This window comes from Dipodomys merriami, unplaced genomic scaffold (genome assembly GCF_024711535.1).
Source record: "Dipodomys merriami isolate MVZ:Mamm:240054 unplaced genomic scaffold, mDipMer1.0.p SCAF_13, whole genome shotgun sequence".
In the NCBI taxonomy this organism is placed as follows: domain Eukaryota; kingdom Metazoa; phylum Chordata; class Mammalia; order Rodentia; family Heteromyidae; genus Dipodomys; species Dipodomys merriami.
In genome coordinates this window covers 6168666-6189521 of record NW_027202604.1, presented here as the reverse complement: position 1 = coordinate 6189521, position 20856 = coordinate 6168666, and the positions used below count along the sequence as shown (strand labels likewise).

Sequence of the window (20856 nt, the reverse complement as noted above, 5' to 3'; positions counted from 1 at the left end):
ACCAACTCAAGGCCATCCTGAGCTGCTGGTCTAAGTGTGCCCACATCTGTGAGGGGCAGCAGGGAAGACGTCAGAGCTTGAAATCCAGCCAATAGCCTTGGGCCTGCTACTCCTCTGAGCGCATAAGGGGTGCTTTGTCTTGAACCTCCCTCAGTTCCCTCAGCGCGCCTGCGTACTTCCTCTGTGGCATATGCAGGTGATGTCACAGAGGCCAAGTATAAATCAAGCTGGGCAGAGTGGCCTCAGCTCCCAGAGGAGAAGGAGGGAGAGATAGCTGCTGCCACTTCTTCCTCTCCTAGCTGATAATTCGCACACATTTCCCGTTATGGCAAACGTTCTCAGTAAAGTGTATGATGAGCTGCGCGGCCTCACCTTCCCAAGGTGGGTTCGCAGTGCAGGACCCGAGCCTGCATACTGCCCCATCTGTAGGGAGGCCAGGCCGGGTCCCAGGCCGGCGCCCCCCGCAGCCGGTCCTCGCAGGGCCCCCAAGAGGAGGTGCCCTGAGCCGGAGGCCTCGGACACCACCCCGGGGCAGGGCCCTCCGGCGTCTCCAGAGCGATCGCCAAAAAGACCTGCGCCTCCCCTGCCAGCTGGAGACTCGGGGTTGGAAACCCCCAGAAGCCCGATCACCCCTTCGGGTCAGCTCGAGTCCACACCTCGAATTGCAACACCCAGACCACGCAATCATCTTGTGGTGCCCACGATGCCGTGGGACGTCCCTCTTCCCGACTCAAGCAGTGACGAGTTCGAAGGCCAAGAGGGTGAGTTCAAAATTCAGGGAGACCATCAGGGACAGACCAGTGGGAGGGGATTACCTAGCAATGGAGCAACGGCACCATGCCGTCCTGAGACCATCAGGAGAGACTTACTCTCAATGGATGCTGCCTTACTCCCCAGCCCGGGACTCTTCCCAGTGTGGAAAGGAACGAAAAGGTGCTTGTGTCTCCTCTAGGTACCCAATCTCATGGCCGTGACATTCCCAGCTCGCAAAGCTCCACCGAGGACAATCTGGGTGAAAACCAACCCCCAAACTGCTCACGCTCCCAGGAGTCAGGTAAGGTGGTGGAGGGCAAAAAGCCTATCGCAAGTCCACCACCAGGCTCCCAGGAGTCAACGAAGGGGGTAGACAGTGAAAATACCAAAGCTCGTCCACCACCAGACTCCTCCCAGGAGTCAGCAAAGGAGGTGGTGGGTGAAGAGCCCAAAACTCATCCTCTAGACTCCCAGGAGTCAGCAAAGGGGGTAGTGAGTAAAAACCCCAAAGGTAGTCTACCATCAGACTCCCAGAAGTCCATGAAGATGGTGAACAGTGTAAAGCCCAAGGCTTGTCCACCACCGGACTCCCAGGAGTCGGTGAAGGGAGTGGTGGGTGTAAAGCCCAAAGCTTGTCCAACACCAGACTCCAAGGAGTCAGTGAAGGAGGTGGCAGGTGAAACACCCACAGCTAGACCACCAGCAAGCCCTGCTACCCCAAATCTGGCAGCTCACAGAGCATCCAAAAGGAAAGCAGCATTGCCATCAGCTCTTCCTTTGCCAGAGTTCGTGCCAGTACCAGTACAGTGGGGTCGCAGTGAGCTTCCCCCTCCTCCTAAACTTCCATGCATGGACATGGAGAAACACGTGGACGATTGTGACATCACTCAGTCTACTCGTAAGACAAAATGCTCAGGGAGAACAGAAGTGACAGATGGCAGTGACATCAACACTGCCTCTTCTGTTCCTCCACCCGATTCACAGACTTATGTCTTTGTGACCCTACCTACCTGCACTTTAAACATCCTAGCTCTTCTCAACATCACAAATGTGGAAGAGCAGGCTGCTGGGGCCAACATTGTGCCAGCATCCTCATCAAAATCTAACGAGGATCTGGCACCTAAAATCCTCATTTCCTCTTTGGCTCCTCCTGCAGACTCTCTTCCTTTTGGTACCCCAGCCTCTCAACTGGGGGTTCTAAATGATAAAAATGGAAACCATGCTCCTTTAATGAGAGCTGCAACCCCTACCACTTCTCTCTCCTCCAGACTTCCTCTTCCTGATCATTCCATTCTCCCCTGCACAAAGGAATCTAACACTGCTACTTCTGATTCCCATCCTCTTCCCTTCCCCACCCTTCCTGTAGTCCCACTGCCCACTAACACTACCACCACTGATTTGGCTGCAGCTGCCCCCAGCATATCATGTAATATGACCCTGCAGCCAGCCTCCGATGATGAAATTGTTCACATGGATACCACACCGCCTTCCGCAGCGGTCATTTTCTCAAGTCCTCCAGTCTCCACCACTGACTCCTGTGCATTGCCGCAGGCTCCCAATAGCCTGCAACAAGGAAACTTTCTGAATGGGCCAGTGCCCAGCGGCCCACCTATACCTCCCTCACAACCAATACCTCAGGCCCCCTGTGGCCTGCAACCAGGACACTTGCTGACTGGGCCAGTGCCCACCAGCCCACCAGTACCCCAACCCTATCCATTTCCCCAGGCGCTCTGCAGTCCGCCTCAGGGCCATGTCACCATAGGTCCAGTCCCCACCAACTCCCTTGCACCCTATCCCCATCCTTATCCACCCGTGCCCTGTGGCTTGAACCAGGGACAAATTTTGAATAGCCAGGTACCGAGTAGTGCACCTGTACCCCAGGTCAGCTGCAATGTGCCCCAGGGACATTTGATGGGCCCAGACCCCACTTTGCCCCCTACACACCACACCAATCCAGTTCCCCAAGTCCCTGTTAGTCTGTTCCAGGGGCAACTTGGGATGGGGCCAGCCCCCACCAACCTGCCTCCTCCCAGAGTTCCCTGTCCTTCACAACCCTTGGTCCATCAAAATGATTCCTGGACCACCAGTGCCATCGCTGTTGTGCAACCACAGCACACGGTGCCACACAGTGGCACTATTCCCAGCACACAGGACCCCAGCAATCATTCTTTGCAGTCTCAGCCCATTCAGGGATCAAGTCCCAATACTGGCTATCCATCCAATATGGGGTCCTTCCCACACCCCACATTAGGGGTTTTCAATGGACAATATGACAACAATTTGTCTCTGAGCCAACCAGTAGCTCTACCAACACCAGCTGCTGGCCTACCTGCTCCTTCAATGCAGTCACCTAAAGATACTATCAGTCAATCAAGAGATATGGCCATGACAGTGCCCTTGTCTGCAGTGAACCCAACCAGGATGCCCAATTCTTCCCAAGTCTTGATCCCTCAAAATGATCCTGGGACCACTAGTATCAACCCCGTGCTACAACATTATCACAGTGCCTCTGTCCCTACATATGCTGTTCCTTCTGTCCTTCCCAACATGAGCCAAGGAATTGCTCCTGTTCCTGGAAGTGATGCCTTCCCACCAACTAAACCATCCACAGATGATAATACAATGGTTACAACGCCTCCTTCAGAGGCATCTATCTTACCATCTCTGGTCTTGACGAACAACCACTCTGCATTAAACCAGGCCCCTCCTGCTCCTAACCACGTGCCACATGGTGGCACTATTTCTGGTATAAAAGACTCCAACTATCAGTTTATACAGTCCCAGGCTATGCAGGGACGTAGCCTGAATTCTGGTCATCCATCCAGTACAGGGGCCCTTCCTCACCCCACATTAGGGGTCTACAATGGACAATCTGACAATTTTTCTTCGAGCCATCCAGCAGCCATACCAACACCAGCTGTTGGCCTGACTGGTCCCCCAATGCAGCCAGCTAGCAACACCCTTATGCAGTCAGGAAACATGGCCATGACAATGCCTTTGTCCACAGGGTACCCATCTGGAGTGCCCTATACTTCTCAATCCTTTCTCCCACAAGGTGATTCTTGGACCACCAATGCGATGCCTTTTGTGCAGCCACAGCACAGCGCCTCTGTCCCCACACATGCCGTTCGTTCGGTGCTTCCCAACATGGGCCAAGCAATTGCTCCCCTTCCTGGAAGGGGTGCCCTCCCCCCAACTAAACCATCCATGGGTGATGGTAATAAAATGCATAAAAAACCACCTTCAGAGGCATCGCACTATCCACCTCCCCCAATCTTGACAAACAGCCACTCTGTATTGAACCCCGCCCCACCTGCTTCTGATCAGATGCTACACTGTGGCATTATTTCCATCACGAGAGACTCCAACAATCAGTTGATACGGTCCCAGCCCATGCAGGGACCAAGCCCCAATACTGGCCATATGTCCAATGTGAGAGCCCTTCCTCACCCCACATTAGGGGTTTTCAATGGACAATCTGACCATTTCTCTTTGAGCTATCCAGCAGCCATACCAAAACCAGCTGTTAGCCAAACTGCTCCTCCAATGCAGCCACATAATTATACCATCATGCAGTCAGGGCATATGACCACAACAGCACCCTCGTCTGCAATGAACCCTCCCATGATGCCCAATCCTTCCCAATATTTGGTCCCTCCAAATGACCCATGGACCACCAATGTGATCCCTATTGCTCAGCAGCAGAACAGCGCCTCTATCCCCACATACGCTGTTCCATCAGTCCTTCACAACACAGGCCTGCCCACTGGCCCCATTGCCGGAAGCCATGCTGCCCCACAAAGTAAACTGTCTGTTGATGACGATAATATGATGGATACAACGCCTCCTTCAGAGGTGTCAATCTTTCCATCTCCTCCCGTCTTGTGAAACAACCACTTGTCAAACAACCAGGCCCCTCTTGCCTCTGACCACATGGCACACAGTGGCCCTATTTCAAGCATGCAAGATCCCAACAATCAGCTTCTCCAGTCCCAGCCCATGCAGGGACCAAGCCCCAATGCTGGCTATCAGTCCAGTTCAGGAGCCCTTCCTCACCCCCCATTAGGGGTCTTCAATGGACTTCAGTCACAGCCCATGCAGGGACCAATCCCTAATCCTGGCTATCAGTCCAGTTCAGGAGCCCTTCCTCACCCCCCATTAGGGGTCCTCAATGGACTTCAGTCCCAGCCTATGCAGGGACCAATCCCTAATCCTGGCTATCAGTCCAGTTCAGGAGCCCTTCCTCACCCCCCATTAGGGGTCTTCAATGGACTTCAGTCGCAGCCCATGCAGGGACCAATCCCTAATCCTGGCTATCAGTCCAGTTCAGGAGCCCTTCCTCACCCTCCATTAGGGGTCTTCAATGGACTTCAGTCCCAGCCCATGCAGGGACCAAGCCCTAATCTTGGCTATCAGTCCGGTTCAGGAGCCCTTCCTCACCCCCCATTAGGGGTCTTCAATGGACAATCTGACAATACTTTCTCCCTGAGCCATCCAGTACCCCCACCAACACCAGCTGTTGGTCTAACTGTGTCTACAATGCAACCTCCTCCTCCTAACACCAACATGCAACCAGGACATTTGTCCATGACAGTACCTGTGCCCGCAGTGAATCCTGCTGTTACTCCCCAGAACACCTCTTGTAGCAACTCACAAGGTGTTGTGAACACTTCCAAACGGAAAACTGGCAAGAAAATCTCCAGACGAATAGTCTTTTGTGACCCTAATTCATCCCTGAACCAAGCCACTCCTGCAATACCAGCCACCATGGGAAACGGTGAGCCGTCAAACACAGGACACCTGGGATTTAAAAAAATCCACCAAAAGTTTGCGTTCCAAATCCGAGGCACCCAATGACTGCTGAAGGCAGAAATTTGAATCGTAAAACACCCAGCTTTCTAACAGGACTCAGAAATTCTGTAAATTTCTCTTTTCTACATACAGCATGATTTACTGTAGCAGGATGTTTCTTGCTTGAGTACCAGCTTGGGTCAACCGAAAGCTGGGCCAGTTTTCTGAAGGCCTCCATCTTTCAAGATTTCACGATCTTTTCTTACAGGGTGCTACCTGTGTTTCACTATTTTTTGCAGTATCTCCCTAATCTTTCCCAGTTCAATGCATAAAACTCCAGTCTTTATTAATAAATGAAATTTAAAACAAATTTGGTAGAATTAAATAATTCGTTCATCTCTTCCTTTGGGATTTATATCATTCAGATCCTGAAGGTTCTGCAAGATCAGGAAGCATAGGTTTGAATGTGAATCAAATACTAAAGTTAAGGGTCCAAGGAAAAAAGTTAAGGGTCCAAGGAAACAAGCAGTTTGGAGAGAACAGAAATAGAATCATATTAGACAGGCTTAGAATCAGAATCAAAGTTAATATGAATGCGGACATAAAACAGAACTATGAGGAACCTTGAGTCTTCTCAAACTCAAATCTTAGGGAGTTTCAGTGGAATTTGTTCCATAGGCCTATGGATATGCACATGTATTCTTAGATGTCTTAGGAATTATCTATTTGGGGGGCATAAATGCCAGGTTTTGAATGCAGGGTTCAGGGGGCTTCATGCTTATTAACTTGATTGTTTGGCTGGTGCTCTACCACTTGGTCTATGCCTGCTGTCAAACATTTTTCTGGTTAATAGTACTTTAAATGTTTTGGATTTATTTCCTTAGCCCTGCAGCTTCCTGAGAAATAGAAAGTGTGTAAATGTCAAGACAATTTATAATCACTCCAGAGCACAAAATGACTTTACCATAGACTACCCAAGCTCGGTAAAAACTTAAAGAGATGAACAGTACACAAATATTTTGATTTTTAATAGCTCTCTACACCTTGTACAGCTAATTCATTGTCCTTTAGATCAAATTTAGAGGGAACAAAATACATTTTCTTACTCTTCAGCCCGAATCCAGTTCTCTCATAAGTTGGAATCAGTGTGGTAAGTTGCCTGCATATCTGCCCTTCCAGAGAAGATTGAGACCCAGTATGAAATATACCTACTTACACATACATACTGTGTGATTAATCAATCATAATGAGATAAAGCTTTGCAAAGAATCTGTTTGATCTCTCTCTAAATCTAACTTTCATAGTAACTGATTCTGCACAAATGTGATTAAATATTAATGTGATTAAATGTGGTAAGGAAAAAAATGTAAGCTCACAGCTCATTTTATAATCCAGTAGCTCTTTGAGGGCATTGCTATTCCACACTTAACTGTAGGCTTTTTGTATTTCTGATTCTGTGGGTAACAAATGGCAATGCTTAGTGAAAGTTGAGATTTCCAACTTCTGCCTTACATGTTTGACAGGGCCAATCATTGACTCTCAATGCTAAATGCAAAAATTGTAAACCTCAAAACTCTGTAGAAATCCAAACTCGCACTGTATTACCACCATGACATCTTATTCAGAAACAGTCATTGAAGAGGCAATTAGTTATGATGACATCATTAATGGGGTTCTCAATCCATTATGACTGATGTTCTTATAAACATGGTAATGCTGCATGCTGAGGCATTCCTAGAGAAAACAGTGTTGAAAGACACTGGAGAGGGTCCTGTATAAACCAAGAAAATGAGCAGACACTCCATTTACAACCCTCAGGAGAACCACCCATATCACATTTCTATTGTTTCAACCACTGCTTAAGGTGTTATAGTAACCTTAGCGACAAAAGCAGTTTCAGAGCCATCAGATCCACCTAAGAAATCTCTTCAACAAAGTTCCAGATTTTTACTTAACTAGATCCGGTGATAGCAAATGTGTTTATTCTCAAGGATGAGAAGCCTTACTTCGCTATCACCTACACCATAAGGAAGTTCTCAGCTTAAAGGTAGTTCAGGCCCCTTAAAGCTTTGATGAACAAAGAAACTCATACAAAATAGATTGTTTTTATTTAAGAAAAGGTCAACTAAATGACAGGAATTGTAAGGAAAATATTTTTGTTTATCTTATTTTTACTTATTTGGGTCATGGGGCTTGAACTCAGGGCCTGGGCACTGTTCTTGGGTTCGTTTGTTCAAGGTTAGTGCTCTACCACTTTGAGCCACAGCTCTATTTCCAGCTTTTTTTTGGTGCTTGTTTGGAGATCAGAGTAATCTCAGGGACTTTCTTGCCCAGGCTGGCTTTGACACATGATCTTCACATCTCAGTCTCCTGAGTCGCTAGGATTACAGGGATGAACCACTGGTACCAGGCTAGGGAAACATTTTAATATTCATTGTATCTAAATTTAATTTCATAAGAACCTTGTACATTGCAAATATTATCTAAATTATGTAGGAATGGGAACTAAACTCTGAGAGGTAAAATGAGTCCCTTTAAATAACACAAATAATGAATAACTGATTCCTGGGTAGATTTTAGACTCCGTGATCCAAGTCTAGTGCAAATTTGTACTTTGTTAAGGCCTTCATTGTCTCAGGGGCAGTAGTCTCTATAATCTGCCAGGGGGCCATAAGGATGCTTTAAGCACTCAGTAGCTAAATATAGTGTAAGACAAAGGAAGCAAACTATTTCCTAAACAAGAGTCTGACTGTGGTTAGGTGATTATGACAGAAATTTCAAGGGCACCGAGAGATGAGCAGTATGTCACCCTACAGGCCTGTATGTTATATACTGGCTACAGTTTACAGAAGGCTGGAAACTCTAAGTGATAATGAGTAAAAAGAATACACTAGGACTCCAGTAACAATAGAGGTTTTTGTTTTTCTTTAAAAAAAACGTTAGGCCCATCTTCACTGGTGAATAAAATAATTTTTAAAACCCACTAAACTTGTAGAATCTATAGGCTTTAGGTTCTGGGATTCCTACTTTAACTCTACAGCCTCAGGTAGATTCCTGTGTTTGCATTTCTCATTTTGTAAAACTAGAATGTTAACTTCCTACAAGTGTCAGATAGTGTTCAGAGTAAATGTGCTACAGAAATAGCAGGAATTGAAGAAGTCTCTAGAATCGGAATCTTTAGTGCTGAGTTCCTAATGAGCACTTTTGTAACCTCCTCAAGTTGATTAGTTTGCCCTTTTAAATGGTTTTATGTCTTTGGGGGGGGGTGAGGGGATGGAGGGTCATGGGGCTTGAACTCTGGGTCTGGGCACTGTCCCTCAGTTCTTCAGCTCAAGGCCAGCTCTCTACCACTTAAGCCACAGTGCCACTTTGGGTTTTTTCTGTTTATGTGGTGCTGAGGAATCGAACCCAAGGCTTCATGCATGTGAGGCAAGCACTCTTATCACTGAGCCACCTTCCCAGCCCCTGGATATATGTCTTCTTATCTTTCTATCTATATATTTAATAAAAACTAGAATGGAAGTGCAGGTGTACAGTAGGTTGAGGAATTTTGGAAGTTATTTCTTTAAGAAATTTGACAGAAATATAATGTCTTACATACCTTAGAACATGTATGTATACCTACCGAGTATTCTGTGGCTTGTGCCTCCTATAACATTGCAATGCAATTCCCAGGTCTCCTAGGAACTTGTGATAGGAACAGAGGACAAGGGAGGAGCCCTCTCTTGTGTGTCTGACAGTTTTTACATGCCTGGGATTTATATACTGAGAGAGATGCTTTTTGTGCATATACTCTAATGAGAAACTTTTTTTTGTAAATAGGAACAGGTTAGTACAAAATACGAATTTGATTTTCAGATGAACTTAATTATCTCTAACACTAACTATAAAGTTCTCTTAATAAATTGATGTTTAAGATGCTTATTTACAATGAGAAACAAAATTTTCATCTTGGGCTATGAGTTTGTTGGGTTTTTTTTTCTTGTCCTTGGGCATCAACTCAGGGCCTGGGCTCTGTCACTGAGCTTCTTTGTGCTCAAGGATAGCTCTCTGACTTGAGCCATAGCCTCTTTCCAGCTTTTTCCGAGTAGTTAACTGGTGATAAAAATCTCAAAGACTTTCCTGCCTGGGCTGGCTTCTAACCTCAGAACCTCAGTCCACAGATCTTAGCCTACTGAGTAGCTAGGATTATAGGCATGCTACCTATTGATGATAAAAATTTGAAGAAGGGTATAGATAAACACACATGGAGAATTACATTTTCAGGTGTGTGCGTGTGTGTGTGTGTGTGTGTGTGTGTGTGTGTGTGTGTGTGTGTGTGTGTGTGTGTGTGTATTGTAGTTTAAATACCCATCACTGGTATGAAGAAAAAATTTCATATGTATTTCAAAATACTTTTATCAAACGTATTTGGGGTTTTGTTGAAAAGCAAAAAACTTGAACACTATAACTATCAATAAGAATGTATGCGGGGCTGGGAAGGTGGCTCAGTGGTAGAGCACTTGCCTTGCATGCTTGAGGCCCTGGGTTTGATTCCTCAGCACCACATAAGCAAAAAGAAAAAAGCCGGAAGTGGCGCTGTGGCTCAAGTGGTAGAGCGCTAGCCTTGAGCTGAAGAGCTGAGGGGCAGCGCCCAGGCCCAGAGTTCAAGCCCCACGACCGGAACCAAAAAAAAAAAAAAAGAATGTATGCACATGAAATTATAGAATGTGCCATGAGAAAAATGAATGAAATGTGAACATTTTAGAATTATAGAAAATGTGTATATCATAAAATCACATGGAAGAAATCGAGAAAGAGAAAGGGTGAAAGGCAGGAGTGAGGGACATGGAATATAGATTAGATCATATGTATATAGGTAATATGTACATGATTATTTTGAATATTAGTGTATGTATACGTTTTTGTATAAAAAAGGACTTTGAAAGTTTTATAAGGTACAAGCACCTTTAGCTAAATTCTAAAATTCAATATGTAACACTTTTATAAAAGAGTCTGATAGGGCCCCTCTGACATTAATACTTAAATGTCAGCTTCAACATGCCTCAATCCTGTGGTCCCTATAATAATTATGATTTTATTTGCTCAAATGCCTCCTAGAAGAAATATAGAAGCAAATAGATTAAGTCCCCATAGAAAGTTAATTCATTAATTCCTGTGGCCTTCCACTCTTTAAAAGTAATCGCAAAGCCAATCGGAAAAATGTATTGAAACCCTTCTTCTGATATCAAATTCAAATATCTCTTTTTAAAGATGTTACACGTTATAACATTCAAACTTTACATTAAAAGTAGAAAAGTTAGTATGGGGAGGAAAGTATTCTTGGCTCGTTTTTATTGATTTCTGTTTGTATTAACATTGATGGTGATAGAAGCTGGGTGAAATGCTGCATTAGTCTGCATCTAGGTGCATAGCATAATGGTATTGGCATTTTAGAATTTTGTGAAAATTCTTTGTCCTCTGTTCCTTGATTATTTCTCCAAAATAGTCAACTTAACTTATTCTTCCTTAAAGGAACTTGATACATCTGGCCAATTTAAAAATGTCAAGTTGAGCTAGGTGCTGGTGGCTCAAGTTTGTAATCCTAGCTACTCAAGAGGATCACAGTTCAAAGCCAGCCTGGGCAGGAAAGTCCCAGAGACTCTTATCTCCAATTAAGCACTAGAAGTGGTCTGTGGCTCAAGTGGTAAAGGGCTTGCCTTGAACTGAAGAGCTGAGGGACAGCGCCCAGGTGCAGAGTTCAAGACCCACGACCAAAAAAAAAAAAAAAGTCGAGAGTAGGACTGGGAGAGGGGAAAAAGGGGGAGAAAGAAAGAATGACCAAGAAGCACAAGGACTCAAACCTAACTTAGGATTCATAAACCCTTGGTACAATTACTTAATAATTACAATAATAAAAATGTCAAGTTGATAGTTAATTTTTGATGATCTAGACGTTAAAGGAATTGCTAGAGGGCTGGGAATGTGGCTTAGTGGTAGAGTACTTGGCTAACATGCATGAAGCCCTGGGTTCGATTCCTCAGTACCACATAAACAGAAAAGGCAAAAAGTAGCACTGTGGCTCAAGTGGTAAAACTCTAGCCTTGAGCATAGAGAAGTTCAGAGGACAGAGGCCAAACCCTGATTTCAAGGCCCAGGACTTACCAAAAAAAAAAAAAGGAATTGCTAAAGTAGTTGGATTAGCATTGATCTCTTAGAAGGATCTTAGTCTTATAAATGAGGATCATTGAGCATGATGTATCTGATAGAACCCTCAAGTGAAGTGGAAGAGTCCATTTTAAATTTAAAATGAGTTGACAGGACTTCTCTGTATACTCAACTTGATATACAAATACCATATTCTCTATAATATTTTAATAGTACATGCTAAAAATTCCTTATTGTGGTATCCCACATAATCATGTTCAGTGATCACAGGTGTGTTAGATGAGACATCTGACAAATACATTCAATTTTAGCTGAATAAAAACACTGAAAATAACCTGAGCTACAACATAAAATTGAGATATTTTATGCTCTTGCAATTTTCCTCCATTTTTTAAGAGTTTGTTATACCGAAATTCGGGGACCCCCAGAAGACCACCAGAGACCACGATCAATGTAAGCAACAAAGAGCCGGTTTATTGCAAGTTCGAGCTTGGTCCTCCGCGCACATGGTAACTGGTGACGCTAAAAGGCCCTGAGCATAGAATCAGGGCCGTTTTTATAGTATTGAACCAACAACTTTAAGGAACTTTTGCATAAGAAATTACATGATTGGTTAACATTTACATTTAAAGCAAGCTAAACTGGGCAAATAATGATTGGTTGATTTTTACAGAAAAAAATGTCCTTGGTCCATAGCTTGACCGAAAAAGGTTATGAGTCACACCCAGACCAACAGAATGCATGGCATGTCTCGCCCCGGGCTCTGAAGAATGGGTTGTTTGGAAACTCTTATTAGTCCTAGGTGGGTGGGGGGCAACACCACTTGGGGGCTAACACCTGCCTTAAGCAAATGCCATCTATGGCTCCAAGAATTGTGCATGGCTTTTTGTCATAAATTCCTAGCATTGGGGCTAAAATGGATCACGAGTCAAGTCCCAGAACTGAGATAGAGTGTTAAACAAAAATGGAGTTGCTTAGGTTTCTTAAAACATTATAATTCTTCCCTAGGGCCTTACTGCCTTGGCCTCCAGGAGGGCCATTGCAGCTGTGGGGATAATTCTGAGGACTTTGCCCCCTTGGTCAGGGCTGTAAACCCTTTGAAGTCTTTTACTAAGCAACTCTAGGCTCCCAGGCTGACATTCCACTACTAAGTAACTAAAACCAGTCACAGTTAAAATCATACAAAAACCATACAATCATCCAGTACAAAGCAATTCATACAGAAGCAAAAATGGCTGTTAGGTGCTGTCATATATATATATTTATGTTTTTTTTGCGTTCTTCAAGTTCAGATTGGTAAGATAATTGTTCATAGCCTGCAAATATATTATTTGTTAAAGTAATATAAATGCAAAAGCTGATGTATTTCTTACAAAGAAAAGCAACCCACATGAACTACATACAGTAAGGAACGCTGAACAGATGAACTGTTTAAAGTCAATACACGCTTCATACACCTTAGGTAAATCTAAAATGGGAATCTTTATGCCTTGTATTGACTTCACAATTGTCTTGTAATGAAGTTGATTTCTGACTTCATTGAAAAAGTATTGGAAATCTGTAAGAGATGAGCATGTAGGACTGGAGCACACACATTACTGTAAGAAGTTTTTGAAAACATATGGGTGTGTACATGTGCTTATGTGTATGTATATTTGTTGGGAGCCAAAAGTTAAGTCTCTCATACTTGATAGGCTTAACTATCTCACTGGAACAACCTGAGGCTGAGGTTACAGAATCCCACCTTTTCACCACGCCCTAAATCTACTAACCACCACCTTTGCATCACGCCCTAAGTCCAAGCATATAAATACCCTTGTGTGAAAAATAAAAATTGGCAGCTTGATCAGAATTCTTGTCTTACTGTCCTTCTTCGTGTCTCTTGTCCCTTCATTCCTTCTCGCTTAGGTTCACCGCCCTCGTTAAAGTCCTGCGGGTCAGGACAACTGGCACCCAACGTGGGACTCGAGCCTCTGACTAAGGAAGGAACGCCGTCCTCCGGGAAAACTTGGCCAAGTACAGTCCAAGATCGCCTCGACAGACCCTGCCGAGAGACAGATCCAGGAGGAGAGTGGGGACGGCGCATGGTGAGTGACCCACCATGGGACAAGCAATGTTGTCATATGATCTATTTCTGTCAGACTTCAAGGAGGCCTTCAAGACATGGGGAACGCAGGTTAAGAAAAAGGATTTAGAATTAATTTTCTCATTCATAGAGGACTTGAAGGAATCATAGATGCAAAAAGCTGGCAAAGAGTAGGAGATTGTTTAAATTATTATGAAACCTTTGGTTCAGAAAAGGTTCCTGCTACGGCCTTTTCCTATTGGAATTTGATTAATGACATTTTTAAATGTTCTCTGTTTGATAGTGGAATTTTAAAAATTGTAAAAACGGGAGAGGAGGTTCTCCAACAGGCCTCTCGGGCCCCCGCGGCTTGCCCATCGGTTGTATTAGATCTTGAAACTCCTTCTCAAAAGGTAGATGAACATTATTATCCTGTACCCCAGGCTGCCCGTTCCCCTCAGAATAATTTAAATCCCGAGGAGGAGGCCACCCTGGAAGAGGAGGCGGCCCAATATCGTCAGCCTGATTGGCCCCCCTTACTCAGTCACCCCCTACCTCAGACTAAACCCTCTACCTCACATATTCCGCATTCCTCTTATGCACCCCCTCCCTTTTGTGACCTGGCCTTTCAAGGGCCCATTGCCCCTCCAGATCCTGATGTTTTTACTCCCTCCCCCTTTACCTAACCTGGCACCTTTACGCGAGACTCTTCAACATAGGCGAGAACACCTTCAACTTTTAAAAGAACTGCGGTCCCTTGATTATGAACTCCACATACTGGCCTTGGCCGATACGCCAAAAACACCTGATAAAATTAAGGTTAGATCAGGCCATCAATCAGTTCTCGCCTCTCCAGTAACTCGGAGCCAGACAGATAGGGCCTCAGAGGGTGAGGAGGATGAATCAGAAGAGGAGGAAAAGGAAGATGATGAACAGAATACTGGGGATGAAGAGGAACAACCCGCCCAGGGAAAAGGCCAACAAGAGTATAAGAGGCTTAGCCTTTGGTTTATTGAAAAGCTTAAAAATGCATGTGCCCAATATGGCCCGACTGCCCCTTATACGTTAGCCTTGTTAGAGAACCAAAGTGCGCGCTGGCTCACCCCTAATGATTGGAAGTTTCTGGCCCGCGCCACCCTTAGTGGGGGTGATTTTGTTTTATGGAATGCGGACTTTAAGGAACAATGTAGAGAAACCGTGCAAAAAAATTTGGCTAAAACATCTTCAAAAACCTGGACCTATACTAAACTTTTGGGTAATGCGCCCTTTGATACCAATGCTAAACAGGCGCGCTTTCCTACCGGACTTTTGGCACAAATTCAAAATGCTGGCCTTCATGCTTGGAAGCGTCTCCCTCAAAAGGGATCGGCTACTACTTCCCTGGCAAAGATTAGACAGGGGCCAGATGAACCCTACAGTGACTTTGTCTCCCGGCTTAACTTGGCTGCGGAAAGGCTTCTTGGGCCTAGTGAAAGTGAAAGTGCCTTTGTTAAACATCTTGCCTTTGAAAATGCTAATCTGGCATGTCAAGATGTCCTCCGACCACATAAATACAAGGGTGACCTCTCTGAGTTCGTCAGGCTTTATGCTGGAGTAGGAACCGTCCATGCCATGGGACTCACCATAGGTGCTGCCTTTACCAAGGCATTTCAGGGTTCAGTCCCCAGCTCTCATAACTTCGGCAAACAAAGCCAAGGGGCAATGCCCTCCCAAGCTAAAGGTAGACCACTCCCTGCCACTCTTTGTCTTTTAGATCAAGAACAAGCAGCCCCAAGGTGGCTGCCAGAATGCTTGATAAAACAAGTGAATGGCTTATCACAACCCAGGAGAAACCTTCCCCCACCACCCCAGGATGATGCCTTATCTCTTACAGATGCAGCTAGAACTACAAACGTGGACCTTCCTGTTTGAATTTATTAAATAACAGATTAATCTCTTGGTTTCTAAGCCCATACAGGTTCATCACCATCCCATCGCCTTGATATGGCAGACCGTGGCATTGAGCTCTAGGATTTACCCCAGGCTTTTAATTAGTGTTTTGCCATGAGCTTGTTCCAGTGGGAAACAGCCCGCCTTCTTTTTCTTATTTAGAAAACCCTCCTTATTCATAACTCCTGACCATTCAACAGGCAAGACCTATTGCCATAAGGGATAGGTTCGCCCTTCCTCCTATTGGCCCCTCCGCTTGGGGGAGGATGCACCTATGGGAGGAAGAAAAAATGCTCAAATCAAGGGTGCAGGTAAGACTGCAGGGGGATGGATCCGCAAGATCCCAAAACCCAAGACCCCTGAGTGTCAAGCTCTGGTGCATGAGGTTGGCATGCATACCCACAAGCCGTCTCTTCAAAAAACATGCCAAGGCCTGTAAAACTCCCTTCCCCGAGTGAGGACGCTCACTCGGGAATGGAGAAAAACCCCGGGCCCTTAGAGGAACAGAGCCTCTGTCAGCCACTTAAAAAGAGCAACCAACAATTGATGGGCGGAGATGTTGGGAGCCAAAAGTTAAGTCTCTCATACTTGATAGGCTTAACTATCTCACTGGAACAACCTGAGGCTGAGGTTACAGAATCCCACCTTTTCACCACGCCCTAAAGTAAACACCCTGCAGCTACTAATGACCACCTTTTTACCCCACCCTAAATCTACTAACCACCACCTTTGCACCACGCCCTAAGTCCAAGCATATAAATACCGTTGATTGAAAAATAAAAATTGGCAGCTTGATCAGAATCCTTGTCTTGCTATCCTTCTTCGCGTCTCTTGTCTCTTCATTCCTTCTCGCTTAGGTTCACCGCCCTCGTTAAAGTCCTGCGGGTCGGGACATATATTCATATATACACATATATTTATATATATAAATAACACATATAACATATATATGATTGGTGTTTAAAAATACACACACACACATGTGTGCCAAAATTGTATTTGTGTGTCATTTGTTGAGTGGAGGCTGTTTAGAGGATTTTTTTCTTCTTTCAGTATACAAATTATGCTCTGGATATGAAATGTTCTCCACAGGCTCATGTGCTAAATGCTTGATCTCCAGCTTGTGACACTATTTGTGGAGGCCCTTGAAGAAGCATGAAGAAGTGGAGGTGGCTGAGATGAAGGAAGTAGATTACTAGGGCAGGCTGGGGGATCCTTCTCCACCATAATGAACTGAACTTTCTGAAGCTGTGAGCAAAATAAAACACTTTTGCCTTTTAAAATATTTTCTCAGTTATGTTGATCACAGCTATGCAAAAGTAATGGACATAGCCCAGTGGCTTGAAATTGTACTCCTAGTGACTTGGGAGGCTGAGATTGGAAGGATGACAGGTTGAGGCCAGTCTAGGTTACACATTTGCAAGACCCCTTTCTCAATGGAGAGCTTAATGCAGTGTCTCATACCTGTTGTCCTGGCCATACAGGAACCCTAACAGATTGTGCTCAGGCCCACGCTTTGGCAAGAAGCAAGACCCCATCTCGAAAAAAACCATGCAAATATCAAGGCTGGAGGCAGGCTTATCATTAAGAGCTCCTGTTGTGAGGACCTGCATTGGACCCCCACCCCTATCCCTGCCAAATTAACTGACTCATGGTGCTTAAAAAGGCCTTTTTGTGACTTAATAAAGAAAAAGTAATGCATGTAGTCATTTCTTTTCCATTTTACGCTGTTGTGTGAAACTGGTTCAGAAAGCCCTTCCAGGAAGATGAGGAAGATGTGGTGTTAACCTCACTCTAAACAGAGAGACAGACAAGTAAACCCGCATGGACAACCTGAGGAAAATACTCTCCTGAGGAGCACAGATAGATTCCAGATTGAGTTTGGTTCTTGAACTCATCCTAGTGATGTAAGTGAAGTTCATAGAACACGAACTTCGCTTTTACTTCATATGCGACTCTACGGACTCGTGGAAGTGTGGAGCACCCCACTCCCCCTTCTGATGCTTCAGAAGATCTGTTTTCTCATCAAGCACATATGTGAATCTCCTCACCAACTGCAGGGTATGACTGTATATGGTACTTAGTTCTCTGATCACTACTTGATTCTATATTAAGGGTTTTTCAAGAGAAGGTTTTTTTCATAAGCATGTATTGGATAGTGTGTAAGCCATTATGTTATACTGAGATATATATTCATGAAATGTATATTCATATATATTTGAATAGGTGAAATGGAAGAATATAGATTTAAGCCCTAAGTCACCTCTACATTATTTTATCTTAATTGTTGAAAAATAATGTCACAAACAAAAAACATCGGAGGTAGACTACTATAAAAAAGTGTTGAAGAGTAGATGTCAATGGCTCACACTTGTCATCCTATCCATCAGAGGGCTGAGATCTGAGAATCACAGTTCAAAACCAGCCTGGTCAGGAAAGTTGTGAGACTCTCATCTCTAAGTAATCACCAAGAAGCTGAAGTAGAGTTGTGGCTTAAGCAATAGAGTGCTGACCTTGAGCAAATAAGCTCAGAGATAGAGCCCAGGTCCTGAGATAAGGCCCTATACCCCTTCCCCCGCAAAAAATAAAAAGCACTGTCTTGAAATAACACAACCTATAATTAAACCTAATCCTTTAAACAAGAAACTTTCTCTGAAATATTGATATTCAAACATATATTTGGTATTTGTCATTATTTCACTCCAAAAATGTAGTAGTGGTTGAGTGAAAATTAAATTTGGAAAGTAAAAGGAATGCTTAAGTATGAAAATTCTACCAGCTTTTTGTGAGGAAATAATTCATGAACCAGAAGAAACAGCTAGCCCTGTTTAATTGAAATGAAGGTGGCTGGGAATCCTAATGTCTTTGTTGATTCACAATTTAAAAAATGAAATATGAATGTAGCTGTAAGTAAATGTAAAATATGAATTAAATATAACATAAATGAAATACTGTAAAGACATTTCTACTTGCCGACAAACACCATTTGCTGACATCAGCATAGTACAGCTATAGAAGAGTAAGCCCTTAGTATCTGTGGTTATGGTTGCAGGATTTCAACACTGAGGATTAACCACACGTGTTAAGATGCAGAGTCCAGGACCTCGCTAAAGAGGCTTGCCATTCTTCCCATAACGTTCCTCCCCTTCTAAGACACGCTACTTTTCAATAAATCTAGACATTTCACTTTATTATTTCGATTATACACAGGATTTTTTAACCTTCCTTTTGCGGTGTCATTTTTGGGGGTGATAGTTTGCATGCAATTAAATTCAGAGAAACTTAGCAAGATCACACAATGATTTAAAGATCACTGACAATATCAACAGATTGAGAGCTTCTCCGTATCAGTGGAGCTATGTAATGCACATATAGAATTTGACTTTTTTTTTTTTTTAGTCAGTCATGGGTCCTGAACTCTGGGTCTGGGCTCAGTCCCTCAGGGCTTCAGCTCAAGTCTAGGACTTTACCACTTGAGCCATAGCACCAAACAAAAATATTTGTTTTTAAATGTATTTTTACTTTAGTTTTTGCTATTGTTTGACACTTGTACAAGCACATGCAGTAAACCCTCAAATAAGATGGGCTTATCAAACTCTTTCAGAAGATTGAATTGTCTTATCTCTTTAACTCTTATTCATCCATTTAGTCAATAAATATTCAGTTACTGGAAATGTTCTAGTCTTGAAGGCAAAACAATGGTCAAGACTCAGCTTTTTTTTCAAGGAACTTAGAGTGCTCCTCAGAAAACCTGAACATGTTTTCTTCTAACTTATCAATCACTAAACAATTACAGATTTTGTACAATTTAGCTCCAAAATACAAATCTCAGAGGCATATGTGGAGATCTAGCAGTTCATAAATATTCATGGACTGTTATATAATAAATGAAGAATAAAGCTCACAACTTCGCTGAAGAAGCAGGAAGTTTAGAAATATTTTCTGTAATGTAAGTAGTAAATTTGAGTTGGTACTAATTTGACCTGCTGATTTTCTTTAATGAGCTAACTCCTATTTGGACAAAAAGTAGGAGTGGAAAGGTTGAAAGAAGGGGTATTGGAGCATAATTATGTTGAAAGGATTATGTATATGAAAATAAAATAATGAAACCTATTAAAATGGTTAAAAGGAGGACAAGAAAAGTGTTTATTTTTTGAATAGGGTATCAAATATATGCTGAGGCTGGTCTGGACCTAGTTACCTGGTTCACAACACATGGCACCTTATTTAGCTACCTACTGATTGACATGGAATCTCACATTGATGCCCAGCCAGGCCTGGAGCTGCAATCCTCCTGATTTCTGCTTCCTACGTAGCTATGATTACAGGCATGAGCCACCTTCACCAGCTAGAATCTATAAAATTATTTTTTTCTTAATTTCATTTTCAGCTTGCTCAATGTTCATGTAGATATAGAATTCTTTGTTTTGTATAATGATCTTGTATCTTCAACCTTATTAAACTTGTTACTTGAATTGGGGAGAGTTAAATCACCATAAAGCTCATGGTTTTGACTGAAATTCAGCCAGTTTCCTTCAATAAATGCTTCACAGATTTAAAACAACAACAAAGAATTGGTAAAACAAAAAGATCTAGCTTATCCCATTGTTTTTAGCTAGCTAGCATTTGTGATGAATGGGTTATATACAATATCATATTCAAATATAAAGTGATTAAAGAGTCTTTGAACTCTTCAAAACTTTGAAAGAGACTGGAGCTTTAAGTATGTTCTGGTTATAAAGAATTGTTTGCTTGAATTTCTCTGTTTTACATGAAATTCTTTTTATTGTGAAAATACTGTACAGAGGGGTTACAATTACATGGGCAAGATAATGAGTACATAATTCCTATCAGGTGACTTTCTTCCCCTCACCTATGTCCTGAGAAAGGATATGACTTTGTCATTTGGTTGGACACTCCTTCCTGAGAAGGTTTAGCAAATGTCCATGATATCCCTTACAAAGTAGAGCCCACGGACAGGAATCCATAGCTACTTCCTCCCTAATCCTCCAAAAGTACATTGAGGCTGTGTAGTTCCGACTTCTCTACAAAATACCTTCTAACCAAATGGACACTTTTCTAGCATATGGCTTTCATTTGCATTCCAGCCTTGTCTGCCACATAGTCTGGTAGGATATGTACACATACTTTTAAGTTATAAATAAATATGT

At 43.4% G+C, this 20856-nt stretch overlaps 1 protein-coding gene across 1 annotated transcript; it reads left to right on the top strand.

The window, feature by feature from the left end:
- The first annotated feature begins 325 nt into the window (after positions 1 to 325).
- Positions 326 to 12146, top strand: LOC138824573 (nuclear pore-associated protein 1-like). The gene is made up of 3 exons (XM_070018424.1): positions 326 to 761; positions 953 to 7591; positions 12088 to 12146. Exons 1-2 carry the CDS (start codon positions 326 to 328, stop codon positions 4639 to 4641), a joined length of 4125 nt encoding a protein of 1374 aa, XP_069874525.1. The 3' UTR covers positions 4642 to 7591; positions 12088 to 12146.
- Positions 12147 to 20856: the final 8710 nt, after the last annotated feature.

What these genes read in the sequence shown, in the direction of transcription:
- LOC138824573 (XM_070018424.1), top strand. Translation starts at nt 326, where the DNA reads ATGGCAAACGTTCTCAGTAAAGTGTATGATGAGCTGCGCGGCCTCACC. An exon ending in CGAGTTCGAAGGCCAAGAGG is followed by an intron (nt 762 to 952) that starts GTGAGTTCAAAA and finishes TGTCTCCTCTAG; the next exon opens with GTACCCAATCTCATGGCCGT.